Genomic DNA, 15,364 nt, shown 5'->3' on the forward strand with positions numbered 1-15,364 from the left:
GGCCCAATTCTGACATTTTGGGCCCCTCTTTTGGCCATTTTCAGCCCCTTTTTGCCATTTTGGGCCCAATTTCAGTCCTGAATGGCCAGGATTGGGTCCAAAACAGCCAGGATAGGTGATGTCAGGGGGTGCGGCATATGCAAATCAGTTATGCTAATGACACACTTCCGGTGATGGCAAGGGGTGTGGCATATGCTAATCGGTTATGCTAATGAGTTCCTCCAGCTCTTTTTCTACGAAATGACTCCTGGGAACGCACATAGCAAAAGAAAGCTGATAAACTTCCTGGCCGGTTTGTGGACATCCCAAAAGCATTTGCCTTGCTGCTTTTGGAAATGTGGCTAACAACACACGGCTGCTGGGCTAACAACATGTGGAGGAATCTCTTCCCTCTTGCATCAAAGAAGCACAACCAGCCCGCAGATAGCTGGGGTTACCAATCAACAGAAACCACACTTCGGGATAAATAACGTATTTATACAAATAATTTCTTTTATATATAAAGTGTGCAGTGCTACAATACGAATAATCAGATTGTAAATACAAAAAGAGTCATACAACAGTACAAAAATTCATTCTTCCATCAAGCAAGATGAATACAGGAGTACAACTTACGAATCAGACGGTATACCTCCAACAAAGTCCCTCAGCGTTGGAAAAAGTCTCTCACACAGGTATTCCTTAATTTCCACAATGTTCCAAACGCCAGAGAGTCCCGCGTAGCCCTCAATTTAAGGATATGCGAGTAGCCTGAAATCTAATGCTCTTCCAACAGATGCAATTCTCTGCCACACTGATCGTCAGGAAAAACTGTATAGTAATTTCAATCTTTGATCTTTTCCATAGGTGGGAAAAGCAGATGGTACACGGGACCCCGAAGGATGCCTGGCCTGGCCCTACAAGCGGCCAGCAGTAGGGTTGCCAGCCTCCAGGTAGTGGCTGGAGATCTCCCGGAATTACAACTGGTCTCCAGGCCACAGAGTTCAGTTCACCTGGAGAAAATGGCTACTTTGGCAGGTGGACTGTATGAAATTATGCCATGCTAAGGTCCTGTCCCTCCCCAAACCCCACTTTCTCCAGGTTTCTCCAGTTTTCACTCCCCAGATCTCCAGGAATTTCCCAACTTGCAGCTGGCAACCCTAGCTGGCAGTGTTATTTAGCTTGTTTCATCCTGTTAGAACTTCCTCAGGGGCCAATCAAGACTTCGGTGGTTGTTCCTTGGGGACGCCTCTTACTTTTTTTCGAGGGGTTACCAATCAGGCATAGCTTGGGCTTTTTTCCCCTCAAGGAATCAAGCACCCTGGATTTTCTCTGTCTTCTCTAAAGACAGCTCCCTTCTGAGATGCAAATAGGCCTGGAGCATCCATTTTATGGTTGTTGTTGGGTTTTTTTGCAGCATTCAGGGGAAATTGCCAAGCCAAAGAATCCACGTGGCTTAGGGCTGTTTGTCAAACTGATCTGGATGCAGAATGAGAAGGTTGGTTGGGAAGAGGCCAGGCTTAAGGAGCAAACTTGGCCCTATTTAACTGTCCTGCACAGGCCTTCCAACTGAATTTTGGAGGATGATCAGGGCTTTTTTTCAGCTGGAAAGCGGTGGAACGGAGTTCCGGTACATCTTGAAAATGGTCACATGGCCGGTGGCCCCGCCCCTGATCTCCAAACTCCTCTCTGTTTGGAGATCAGGGGGCGGGGCCACCAACCATGTGACCATTTTCAAGAGGTGCCAGAACTCCGTTCCACCGTGTTCCAGCTGACCCGAAGTGACGTCATTGTGCAGTCCTGAGTTCCACCACTGAGTTCCACCACCTCTTTTCCCAGAAAAAAAGCCCTGAGGATGATTAATTGATAAGGTGCAGATGTCAGTCACATTTGAACATATTTTGGCCCCTTTGCACAGCTCAGGTGGCCTTTTTCAGGTTCCCAAAGAAGCCCGTGCAATCGGTTTAATAAATACAAACTAGGAAGCCGAAGGAAAAAAAGCATGAGCCAAGGTTAATATTTTCTTCCCAATTCTGCTTTACACACCAGAACCAAAATAGTCAGGGCAAAGAAACCTTTTTAATCCCAGTTCATGGTTCTCAGCCCCACCATTTCAAAATGGTTCCTGCTGATCTATCCAATACACTCAGGGTGACACATGTCATTCTCCCTCCAGATTACCCTCACAACAACCCTGCGAGGTTGGTGAGGGTTGAGAGAACATTTCCTGACAGAGTGGGAATTTGAAATGAGAGGAGCTCCCATTGCACTGCAGTCTCTCAATAAAAATCGAGAAAAGTTTACGAAGTTTGCCAGAAGTTCAGCCCCTCAGCGAAATCCCAAAGCAATACAGGTGTTTATTTACTAGATATGGCCTGGGGTGGTACCCCATCCACAAGATATTGGCCTGGAGACACTTCAGACATATTTTTGAAACCAGGGAAACACTGTCTTGCTTGTCTTAACTTGGGTAGCTGAGGCCCCCACTCCCCGGCTTGCTTGTTACTTTGTGGAAAGTCAGCCGAGATCACGTGGTGGTTTCCTGGAATTTCTCGAAGGCACTAACTGAATTGTCAGAAAATGGTGTGCGTAGTTCCTCAGAATATATCACCAGGGTATTTATTTAATGCACCAAAGGGGGACGAGGGAGAAAAGGTTTTGCAGGTCATGTTGGGAAAACTTTATTTCTGCAGTTTGCAGCGGTCTTGAAATGGAGTCCACAAGGTATAGACTTAACTAGAAGGTACTGGGAGGAAAACAGATTTTTGGAAGCAAACCTCTTTGATAAGGGTGACTTTGGGCTAGTCACGGCTCTCTGGAGCTCTCTCAGCCCCACCCACCTCACAGGGTGTTTTGTTGTGGGGATAATGGTAACATACTTTGTAAACCGCTCTCGGTGGGTGTTAAGTCCTCCTGAAGGCGGTATATAAATCTAATGTTATTATTATAATATAAAAGTCTGTTGCAACACCCCTTTAAATGTCTTTTCCCCCCATTTTGTTTTGCTCCAATTATCCACCATGATGAAGAGAGCTGTGGAACCTGAAAACTTTCTCATTGGGACAATTTCACTTCTATTGTATAATGCTGGTTTTTTAAAAGAGATATATTGCTGTTTTAGTTAGTACTTTTAATTGTTACTTTAGGGTTTTAGGGATTCCATGGGTCCCTTTCTGGTAACAGTGGCGTGTTTGGCCTCTTACAATGGAGAAGGCATCACTACTAGCTAAGGTTGCCATGGAATCCCCTCTCTAAAGCAGCCATTTTCTCCAGGGGAACTGATCTCTATGGTTGGGAAATCAGTTGTAATTCCAGATCTCCAGGCCTCACCTGGAGGCTGGCAACTCTAGAATCCACCGGGTCCAATTCATCTGTAAGTTGTCTAGCATGCCTATTAAATGGAACCCTTGCATATCCCCTAGTTAAAATCCATTCATCTGCTGATCCAAAATTTGCAGCCCAAATCCTAGTTTGAGTGTTATGTGTAGGGTTGCCAGCTCCAAGTTGGGAAATTCCTGGAGATCTGGAGGGAGAAACCTGGAGAAAGTGGGTTTTGGGGAGGGAAAGGACCTTGGCATGGCATAAGTCCATAGACCCCCCTCCCCAAAGTAGCCGTTTTCTCCAGGTGAACTGATCTCTGTGGCCTGGAGGCCAGTTGTAATACCAGAAGATCTCCAGCCACTACCTGGAGGATGGCAACCCTAGTTATGAGCCATCACGTCGTCGCTTCCAACTTATGGCAACCCTATGAATCAATGCCCTCCAAAATGCCCTCTCTTTAACAGCCTTGCTCAGATCTTGCAAACCGGAGGACGTGGCTTCTTTTATTGAGTCAAGCCATTTCATTTGGGGTCTTCCTCTTTTCCTACGGCCCTCCGCTTTTCCTAGCAGCTTCCCCATCCTTTCTCCGGCTGTGGCCTGGCGCTTGTGTAAATTCCAGCAGCCTCAAAACCGCCCTGACCTTTTGCCTACTTAAACCGAAAAGGGTTTCCCACCCACCCCTCTCTCCTGGCTTCAGGCAACCTCTGTTGAGCCTATGAGTTACAGATGTTGGGATGAGAAGGAGCCGCAAGAGAAATGCCCTCATTTCCCCGCCTTCCTCCCTCGCCTGATTAGACGGTTCTGGAACGTTTCTCTCTCCAGGGGGAAGAAGGGATGCCAAAAGAGCACATAACAGGCACACATGGAGCCTTGGGGATGGGCTTGCGTTTGCTGAGACATGCCGAAACTTGGGGGAAAGGGAAAAAGGAAAAAAAAACTCATCCCACACTACCCTTGAGTGCAAAGCTTGAATTTCAGATGAAGAACTTCCAGATAATGCAGCCAGGGAAGGGGTGGGGGCCAATGTCTCCCCCTGCAAAGTACTTCCAGCCTCTAATTGGAGGCGATCTTTATCTCTCCGGAATACGTGAAGCAAAGGGAAGAGAGCTCCTCTGAGCATGCGCGAAGCGCAATTCCATTGCGACTAGACATTTAGTGACTGATAGGACATCCTATTGAAAGTCTTTTAAAAATTCACCACTGTCATGTATCCCCAAGTTATAAACAGCTGAACGCACGACGCTGCCTTCGAATGAGTCAGGCCATTTGTCTATTGTGGTTAGTATGGTCCTTCCCTGCCCTTGCAGTGGCTCTTGCTGGGCGGGCGTTTCATGCCACATCCTACCTGATCTAACTGGAGATGCCAGGATCGAACCTGGGGCCTGCGGTCTGGAAAACAGATGAGCCACAGCCCCACCCCTAAATAGCTCCCCCTCTAACAGCAGCTGTTGCCAACATACTTATCAGGGCTGCCTCTGAGCCCAGATTCAGCCCCAGGACGGTCGTTTGCGAGAGTGTATCACTCCTCTCCGGAGGTAAGCTGTGCCAGACCCCTTCCCCCTGGGCACCTGGCATGTAGTGTTGGGGACCTGCCAGGTTAAAGTGCCACTCAGGTCTCCTTGTGGCTTCCGTGCTTTTCAGTTTGAGAGGCCTTCTGGGTGGATTGTGCTCCAGGTTAGTTACCGGTGATGGAAGATGGAGGAAGAAGAGATGCCAACATTTCCTGGAGCTTGGGGGAAGGCAGGAGCGCCCCCTCCCCCTTCGGGGTGCCATTCAGAACTTCTTTTTTAAAACGACGCAGTTCCCTTCCGCTGACGTGTGACTGCAGGGGGCATGTTAACCCCAGTGCACGCCCATGCAGAAACGTCTCTCCAGAGAGGCCCCGAGACGTAGGGTTCCCAGGTTTTGCCCCCTTGTCAGTCAGTGGGAGGGTGCAAGCTTCCAGAGCTGGCCTGCCACTGGCAGGCACCTCAGGAGCTCCCAACTGGCACAGCGACATCACTTCCGGAATTGACGTCTTTGCACCGCCTGCGGGAACGTTACCACACTTAGTTTGGGGCCGATTTGGGCCTCAAATGGGCTGAATTGGCCCTGTGTGGAATAATAACAACATCCGATTTATATACCGCCCCTCAGGACAACTTAATGCCCACTCAGAGCGGTTTACAAAGTGTGTTGTTGTTATCCCCACAACAAACACCCTGTGAGGTGGGTGGGGCTGACAGAGCTCCAGAGAGCTGTGGCTAGCCCAAGGTCACCCAGCTGGCTTCAAGTGGAGGAGTGGGGAATCAAACCCGGCTCTCCAGGTTAGAGTTCCGAGCTCTTAACCACTACACCAAACTGGCTCTCACTAAACCAAACTGGCTGGGAAGCGCTCCCACAGCTGGTGTGATGTCATTTCTGGAAGTGACATCATCACGCTGGTTCCAGGGCATGCACGTGCGAAGACCTCGTGCCTGGCACAAGGTAAGTGGCAGGGACTCCACCCTCCTGACAGGAGGTGAGGGGTGCCTGGCAACCCGACCTGAGAGTCCTGTTTTGAAAGATTCATGCCAGAGACGGATTTGGAAACAAGAGTCTCAGCCCTCTTCTACCCACCCAACAGCCTTCCAAGGAAATGAGCTGGAACACAGAGAGCCCTTGACAACCAGCTGTTCTGCAGGAGAGGTAGAGAGAGAGAACGAAGCCCCTTCTGGCCCGCACCAGCCAGACCACCACAAGGAACAAGTTAAGATGTGCAGTCCTGGAAGCAAATGGCTAGATGGTGGAGTCCACAAGTTAATAAACAAAGACACAGATAAATTAAATGAAGGAGAGAGACTGACAAGGAGACAACTGACAAGAAAGGCCCAAAGAACAGAAACCATCAGACGGACTGCAGCATGCTTTGAAGTGGGACTGGCAGCCTTTTCCATGCCCCAAATCTGGGCTGCAATGACTGGCCGAGTTAACCTGGGGTAAAATTCCCCTCCTATCAGCACAACCCTTTGCTTCCCGTCATATCCAACGCATTTCTGCAGGACTCAAACTTGCTAACTGCCACCCATCTCTGTGGCTGAAATGGAACATGGTGGTGGTGGTGGTGGTGGGGATACCCCCTGCACACACATCAAGAGTGTATGTGTGATTTTCCTTACCTGCAGTCAGCTCCAATGGACACAACACAAACATGGCCAGGTAGGGGCTTGGACCCAGATCCAAACCCAAGCGCAAACTCCCCCGTCCCACTGGATCCATAAACCTCATCTTGCGCCTCAAACAGCAATGCATGACCCACTTCCCATGTTTTCCTTATGCTGTTTTTACATGCCCTGCACACATCCCTCTAAAATCTGCCCTGCTCTCTGTCTCCCTCTCCAAAGACGGCTCTGAAATTGCTCCTGAGAACGATCTCAGGTTAAGTCACGGCCCACCATGAAATGACATCCAGGGCTAGAGGGTGCTAGAGAATCCACATCAATTCCTGGATTTGAAAAAGGTAGCTAAATGGTTTTTTTGGGGGGAGGGGGGTTGCTCTCTGTTGGTCCCCCCCACAGATTCTCCCACCCTGCCCAGAACAGCCTGTACACAAATGCAAGACAAAGGAAATGGCTTGTACAAAACATGTCGACAGTTTTTATTGTCTCTTTTAAAAACTGTTTAAAAATGATAATCTCTCAGTGGGTAGATGGGTAATTAAAAATATAACCACCATCTAGTCTTGCTGGCTGGTTGCTCTGATTGTTGCTCCCCCCACAACCCCGCAAGCTTCTCCAAGTTGGGTGCTGACAGGAAGACGGGGGGCGCGTTCCAAAGCCACCCAGGAGAGCTTCAGCACCCGTCTTTTGTGCCGACAGCCTGGGAGAGGGTGCATGTGGGCTGACTGAGGTGTGAAGGCAGGGACGGGGTGGGTGGGAGACGGTGGCTTGCCGGGGACCGGCTGGCAACCCCAGGAATGGCGAGGTGGCCATAGCTAGCCTGAAGGTGGGGTGTGGGAGAGTTTGAGGCTCAAGTGGAGATTCTCTGCAAAGAGAAAATGGGAACTTCGCCTCCTCTTTTGGGGTGGGTGGGTGGGGGGGAGAAATGTGAGAAGTTTGAAAATGATGCCTAGACTGGGACACCAGGAAGGGGTAGGCTTAGCTGGGCAGTCCCAGACAAGCCCCCTCCCCATATTCCAACCCCCTTGGCTCCTCGGTCTCCCCAGCCAGAACCACCAATGGAGCAGCCAGCTCGTTCACATCCTTTATTTGCTTTTCGTGGAGGAGAGGCGGGTGGGTGGGTGGGAAGTGGACCTGGTCTCTCTCTGGCCCCGTGTCGCTTCTGATTACCATATCCCCGGTGGAGGCGACCAGTGTCTTCCAAGTTCCCAGGTGGACGGCTGCAAGGAATCTCCCTTTCCCTGCCATGTCAGGCCAGACAGATTGGCGAGGAGGAGGCTGGTGCCCAGTGTGGAGGTCGCGGGGGGTGGGGGGGAGGCAGGGCAAGGGAGTAGTAGGTGACGCTGCGCAGGAAAGGGGCTGTCAGAGCATTCAAGTCTCACTGAGTGGGGTGCGCGCACAGACATCTCCTGTGCGCGTTGCCCTGCTGTCGATGGCGTCCGTCCAGTTGCTCCGGAACCGCTCTCTACTGCCGCCGCTGTCACCCTGGGAGCCGCTGGCAACGAGGCAGGTTGGAGGCAGGCGGGCAAGCTGTGCTGCCAAGGCCCCCCCCCGCCCCCCTCAGTCACTGTCTGAGCCAACTGCCGAGGAGCCTTTCCGCTTCCGCTTTGTCGGTTTAGGTTTGGTGTCCTCCTCCTCCTAAGAGCAAAGAAAACCTCATGTAGGCAGGCTTCAGAGAGGGTTGGGGTTAATGAATACCAGATCAGAGATGGCGAGATACTGCTCAACAACACAGGTGTGGCCCCCTGCAAACAATAGATTGCCCCCTTAATTGCCTTACTAGAAAGGCTTACCAACAGAGCTGATTAGCTGATACGTTTTGTGAGTGCAAATTTGCAAGTGAGAAGACACAAGTGGGCTGCTTTTTAGAGGATACCCAGCGTGCACCGAAGCAGGCCTCATCTCAGAAGAGACATTCCCCCTTCTCTCACACATAGGAGGGAATGCCTCTTCCCCGACAGCAAATGTCATCTTCAGCCTTTAGAGGTAGCCAACGCTGGCTCTGCGGCCAGTATCTCAAATTCTATACCGGGGGCAATTCCAGCTCTTATTGAAAGCAGGTGGCGGATGGGAGGCTGGATTCAGCGGAGCAGAAAAGACTGGGCTTCATTTCAATAAACAATGAAGTCTTAAACTCTAAAGAAAGTCTCTGTGTACCTTGAGGGGAAAGAGTTAAAACAGGAAGGACCCATCTGCAAATTATTTGTACTGAGAATCAGGTTCTCTAAAGAGAGATTTCTGTTCTCAGACTTTATCTGAAGCTCTGGGTTTATCCAGAGTTTGGGGATAGAAATATAAACCGGACAGCTTCGTAGCTGTAATAAGATATGGACAGTCGCTCCACTGGCTACCCATCAGTTACCGTGCTCAGTTCAACGTATTAGTTACCACATACAAAGTTCTTCACAGCTTTGGTCCGGCATACCTACGGGACCGCCTCCCTCCCTACGTTCCTCCACGGCAGCTTCACTCATCTGAACTGGGTCTCCTGCAGGTACCAGGCTGCACACAGGTGAAGTCAGCAGCAGCCTGTACAAGGGCTTTTTCTGTGGCAGCCCCTATCCTGTGGAATGACCTGCCTGAGAAAGTCAGAAGAGCCCCCACTCTCCAGGCTTTTTGTAAACGATGCAAAACCGAACTATTCAAAAAGGCTTTTTACTCAAATGAGAGGGCTGTATTGTAGGGAAGATGCTTCGCTAATGAGTTAGGGACCATAGACTTCACCATTATATTGCCTTACATATTATCTGCTGCTTTAAATATGTATTCCTACGTACCACCAGTGCTCCATGTTTTCTAATGTTAGTCGTAGAGCTGATTATGTTCTGCTTCAGTATTTTTTCTACTCTGTACTGGATTCTTGCTAATACTATGTCTTTTGAACTTGTACCCTATGGCATTGTTTATGGAAATGTACTTGATACTGATTGTACTAATCTCATGCTGTGTAATCCACCTCAAGTCTCAGTGAGAAAGGCAGACTATAAATAAATAAATAAATAAATAAATCCGTTGCAACCAAACTGGTAGTCTGGACCGAGGACATGCCGCCTCTGGGGTTCTTCAAGGCCAGGGCTTTTTTTCAGCTGGAACGTGGTGGAATGGAGTTCCAGAACCTCTTGAAAAGGGTCACATGGCCGGTGGCCCCACCCCCTGATCTCCGTGGAGGGCAATCTAAACTCCCCTCTGTCTGGAGATCAGGGGGCGGGGCCACCGGCCATGTGACCATTTTTGCCAAGGGCAATTTAAACTTTAAAAAACTCCCCCCTTGTTCCAGCTGACCCAAAGTGATGTCATTGTGCAGTCCTGAGTTCCACCACTGAGTTCCACCACCTCTTTCCCCAGAAAAAAGCCCTGTTCAGGGCAAATGCTGGACTCAGGCTGAGAAAACTGGGATTCAAATACCTTCTCAGCCACAAAGCTTGCTGAGTGAAGCGGGACCCATCACTTCCTCTTTGTCTAACCTACCTTACAGGGTTGTTGTAAAGATAAAAGGGCCTTCATATGCTGCCCCGAGAATCTCGGAGGAAGGGTCCGTGCCAATGCCAGCTCCAGATCTAGAATGGCTGCCCCTTTCCTCGAGCCCCTGATGGGAAACCCTCACGGGCTCCACGGGCCACCCCCAACTCACCGAGGCGCTGCTGGAGGCAGACTCCTCTTCGTTGTTGGCTGGCTGGGCTGCGTTCTTGCGGCTGCGGGGGCTGGAGATGGTGGCTTTCCGCCGGCTCTTGGGGGGCTTGCTGGAGGAGTCTTCGTACTCCTCGGCCAGAGAGAAGAGGTCGCTGAACCTAGGAGGGGAAAGAGAGTTGCAAATGCGGGTGGGACTGCAGCTGGGCATGCAAAGCCATTGTTGGGGGAGGGAGGGGCGCCACATGATTCCTACCGCCCCCCCCCTATCTGTTTTCCTTGCAGGCAGAAATTCACATTACCCTTCTCGTTATTTGCATTACCCTCCCCGTTCTTGGGTTACCTGGCGCTTAGCTCTCAGGATGAGGCCTTTCCTGCCAGGACTCCGGTATCCTCTTTTAAAGTACTGAAAAGAAACCTCCCTCCTGCCCTCCCGTGGCCACTTACTTCATCTTGTGGGCCTCGTCACAGCTGGCTTGGACATGCTGCAGTGCCTGAAGGATCGGGGTTTGGCTGAAAACTGCCAAGGGAGGGGAGAGAAGAAGGGGCTGTCAGAGGGGAATGGGGGGGGGTACACAGCCCTTGCCCTCCCCAGGGCCTGGCTCTTACATGCGGCTCAGGATTACAGACACGAGGGTGCGCGCTGTCCCTTAGGTAGAAGGAACCAGGGCAGGTGGAGGACGCTGCCGTTCTAAGGGGAGAAGGGACGGCCTCTGGCCAGGAGGGGCAGCCTGACTATCAAGAGGGAGAGTCAGCGGCAGCACCCACTCCGGAAGCCCCGCTGTTCTAACGGAGAACACATTTCTATCACGAGCTTCCCCACCTGTTTAATCCATACGGCGGGCCTGTGAGGTAGGCTAGGCGGAGGAATGTGCGTGTGCATTCGTGTGGGTTCGCAAATGCACGACGGAGGGGGGAGAGAGAGGGGCGGCGTTACGTACAGTTCTGTTTGGTGTTGGTGAGGTTCAGGCGCAGGTTGTCCAGGTGCTCTAAGATCTGCTCCAGAGTCAGCTGGGCCAGTTTGCTGCTGGAGCTGCGCAGGCTGAAAGTTCAAAGGGCAAAGGAGATAAGCGGCAGGGGGAACGAGGCAGGGCTCTGCTCCGCAGCCTTCCGTAGGGAAGGAGGAGATACTCTGGCACAGCATTCATGTTTGTTTGCTCCAGGGCTGAGCTGATGCCCCAGTCTAGCCCTGCTCATCATCATCATCATCATCATCATCATCATCATCATCATCATCATCATCATCACCACCACCACCACCACCACCACCACCACCACCACCACAACAAATTCGATTTATATACCACCCTTCAGGACGCCCACTCAGAGCAGTTTACAAAATGTGTTATTATTATCCCCACAACAGTCACCCTGTGAGGTAGGTGGGGCTGAGAGAGCTCTGAGAGAGCTGTGACTGATCCAAGGTCATGCAGCTGGCAGCCTGGCTCTCCGGATTAGAGTCCTGCTGCTCTTAACCACTACACCAAACTGGCTCTCACAACCACCCGCTGAGCTAAGTTACACATAGAGAGTGTGAATGGTGTAAGGTCACCCAGGATGCTTCATGACTGAGCGGGGATTTGAACCCAGGACTCCCTGATTTGAGCTTGGCACATCACACCAACTCTTCTACAGACACCGTCTGACTGAAAATATAGTATCGTGCCCATCCTATGGTCACTTCACTGGCTACAGGTCAGTTACTGGGTTCAATTCAAGGTACCGGTTATCACATCCAAACCTCTTTGTGGTCCTGCACCCTCGTATCTGCAGGGCTGCCTCTCCTGCAACTCTCTGCCCTGACAACTTTACTCATCTGAGCAGGGCCTTCTGCGGGAGCCACCCTGCAAATGTGCAAAACTATCGATTGCTTAGACACCTGCATTAATAATAATAATAATAACATTCGATTTATATACTGCCCTTCAGGACAACTTAATGCCCACTCAGAGCGGTTTACAAAGTGTTATTATTACCCCACAACAACAATCACCCTGTGAGGTGGGTGGGGCTGAGAGAGCTCCAGAGAACGGTGACTAGCCCAAGGTCACCCAGCTGGCTTCAAGCGGAGGAGTGGGGAATCAAACCAGGCTCTCCAGATTAGAGCCCCGTGCTCTTAACCACTACACCAAACTGGCTCTGTCGTGGCTCCCACCTTGTGGAATGGCTTGTCGGAGGTCGGAAGGACTCCTACATTCCTGTTATTCCACAAACAATGTAAAACAGAATTGTTCAAGGTAGCATTTTTATAACGGTAATGGTGCTATAATAAAACAGTTCAAGAAAGTGCTTTCATGTAGAGAACGGGGCTGCGAACTACCCCCCTGTGCATAGTGTGTATTATTTGTTTGCTGTGTTTATTATCCTGCTCTCGCTGTATTGTTTTATACTTAGACTGGTTTAACGTATCACGTCTAACACTTCATGCTTTCCCCCAGATTTCTGCAACCCTGGTGCTATTACACAGCTTAGGAGAGGTTTCATCCTGCTGTTGGATGTATAATCCATGTGGCGTTTCGGTAGGAAAGGAGAGCTATCAATAACATGACAAAATCAAACCAGTTTAACTCTCAGCAACTCCGCAATAAAATGCTACTCGCTGCTATATCGGGTTCCTCGTGAGGAGCTCTTCCCAGGATCTGGGCAATCTGTTGTTTCAGGGCAGCAGAAGGCCCCACGGCGAGCAGTTCCCTTGATCGGGCCCATTAGCTCTCTGTGCCCTTTGCTGGTGCTCAGATGCTTGAGACGAGAAAGAGGAAAGGAGAGCCACTAGATGTCCTCCTAGTTCTACGAACGAAAGCCAGATGCCCTGCTTTCGGCGGCTATTAGCAGACGGCACTGCTCGGCCCAGCCAGACGAAGGGATTATAAATCATTCCCGCCCCCTCCCGCCCAAGACTCTTCTGTGCTTCTGAAGGCGTGCCTTGCCTCCTTTTCTAGGATATCCAGGTTTGCATCCAGCTCAAAGGGACAAAGGTTCAACATCTCCAGACCAAGAGCAGGAAGAATGCTTTTTAAAAACGAGACCAAACTTCCTAGAAATAGTGAACGCTGAAAGGTAATCTGCATGTCAGCCCAACGGCAGGGCACTGCGTCTCTCCTCCGACTGCAGGTGTGTGAACCGCACAACTGTACGTTCTTCTAAAACTCCTTATATAAATAAGAGAAAGCCAGCGTTTTGGGAAGAACAGAAGGGCTCGACTGTGAACTTTTCTGCTTTTTTGGAAAGAAGTAGGATTCTGTGCCAATCTGCTGTCTTGCCGCACATGTGGGGCTGCTGATTAATGCCCCCCCCCAGCCCTTCTCCCTCTTTCCCCCACTGAAACGTTTTTCCAAGAAAAATCCTCCTGATTCTTCAGATGCTGCAGCCTCTTTCATTTAAGGTGAGACTCAGACCGGGTTTCTTTTTCTGGATCAAAACTCAGCAGGGCCCCCTGCTGCCAAGCTCCAAAGCAGGCAGCATCCGTTCCATACTGGGCCAGAGACAAGCTGCACGCCAAACCCAGAGGCTTCGTCCTTTCCCATGAACTAGGGAGAGCAATCTCTTTGGAATTAAGGGCTCCTTCAGACGGGGCCCGAGTGTGGCGAGATCAAAAAGCCGTTCCGATGAAGAGGAGGGAGTGGTGGAGGCCTCAGAGTTCATGCTAGATGCCAGCAAGGGTCCCTCTTGGACCCTCTCTACACGAGACTCCTCAGCACATGCTCATCAAGTGTAGGGAGATGCAGTATTAGCTGGGAAGCATAGTTTTAAGAGACAGAGCAGACAGAGATCACTTCTCAGAGGGGCTGGTTAATTTAATCTTCGCCTCCCCGAAGGGTCTGTCAATTCACCTCTCCAGTCTAAAACTGTGTAGGATCCCAACCAGAGGGCAGCGAGGAATGGAAATGGGCTAGAGCTGCCTTCCAGAGCCAGGCTTGGACCTGGAGAGGTTATAATGGGCTGAAGTTTCCCTTCTGGCATTTCACAGCCCCTTCCCACAGCTCCAGTGTATAACAAAGCCTTTGCCCTGCCGCTGGCTCTGTCTTTTAAAACTACCCTTCCCAGCTAACATTGCATCTCCCGGCACGTGTTCTTCACGTGTCAGATGTCTTATGTAGAGAGACTCTAAGTCTCCCTTGCCAAAGGAATACTCCAAGCAGGAGAGAGGAGTCCAGCCCCCCGGCCAGAGATCTTTCCCCTTTTTCACCATCAAGTCTCAGCTGACTTACAGCAACCCCTCGTGGGGTTTTTGAGGCCAGAGGCAAAAACTCTAAACTATCTTGGTGGTCTCCCATCCAAGTACTTTCCAGGGCTGACCTTGCTTAATTTCTGGGCTGTCCGGGGCTATCCAAGTCAGGGCAAAAAGCGTGCCCTCAAGCCACAACTGACTCATGGCAACCCGATGCAGTGCCACTTCGTGTGGTTTTCAAGGCAAGAGATGAGCACTGCCTCCGCGTAGCAGCCCCAGTCCTTCTTTGGTGGTTTCCCATCCGAGTACCAACCCTGTTTAGTTTCTGGGCTCCGGCATGATCCGGTCAATCGGGACTATTACAGCTTTAAACCTCCAGCTTCCTTTGGCTCTAATTGGGCTTGGGTGCCTGGCGCGGCACGGCATGGCCTGTCAGTCAGCTCTGGCCCCAGGGAAAACCTCCCAATAAATTGCCCCGACTTTTGCAATGCAGATGAGGGCGCAGGCAGGGAGCCCAATTAGGAGCTGGTGACCAAACAGCCGCCTTCCCTGTCTCCTCCGCCGGAATGAACTGAGGACAAGAAATGCAAATGCCCGCGGACAGGACAGGCAGCTCACGGTCTGCCTGTGGGGAGGGGCTGAAGGCTGCTGGGAGGGTGGGCTGCCATTGCTTTGCATTCTGCCAGATGCTAGGCAAGCGGGAGAGGGACTTGCAGCCTTCATTAAAAAACGAACAAGTTTCTAGCACATATGAGAGTGACGGAATGGTGAGGGCAGCATTTGGGGAAATCTTTAAAAAGCAAAGGAAAAGGGCTTCGGAGAGGGCTGGCGCCAGTGTGCTGCGCTGTTATCCACAGTGCTGGATTAAGACTCTGGAGCCCTGGGTTCAAATTCCTCCACTGTCACAAAGGTCCTCTGGAGATACAGCATATAACATTTCCACAGTTATTTATTTCCTTTATACTCCCACCTTTCTCCCCAAAGTGGCTTACATTGTTCTTCCCTCTGCTTTATCTTCATAACAACCCTGCAAGGTAGGTGAGACTGAGAGTATGTGACTGGCCCAAGGTCACCAAGCAAGCTTCTGTGGCAGAATGTGGAGATTCAAACACAGATCTCCCGGATACTACTC

General features: G+C 50.8%; 1 protein-coding gene across 1 annotated transcript in view; it reads right to left on the reverse strand.

Annotated features, from left to right (window-relative positions):
* Positions 1-6,888: 6,888 nt before the first annotated feature.
* INTS3 (integrator complex subunit 3) overlaps positions 6,889-15,364 on the reverse strand; it is a 140,239-nt gene continuing 131,763 nt past the window's right edge. The window contains exons 27-30 of the mRNA XM_054995062.1: positions 11,006-11,106; positions 10,512-10,584; positions 10,069-10,225; positions 6,889-8,075 (exon numbers count right to left, since the gene is read on the reverse strand). Of these exons, the coding sequence (XP_054851037.1) occupies positions 7,998-8,075; positions 10,069-10,225; positions 10,512-10,584; positions 11,006-11,106 (409 nt within the window). The 3' untranslated portion in view covers positions 6,889-7,997. The remainder of the gene's footprint in view (positions 8,076-10,068; positions 10,226-10,511; positions 10,585-11,005; positions 11,107-15,364) is intronic.

The sequence above is a fragment of the Eublepharis macularius genome, chromosome 1 (genome assembly GCF_028583425.1).
Source record: "Eublepharis macularius isolate TG4126 chromosome 1, MPM_Emac_v1.0, whole genome shotgun sequence".
NCBI lineage: Eukaryota > Metazoa > Chordata > Lepidosauria > Squamata > Eublepharidae > Eublepharis > Eublepharis macularius.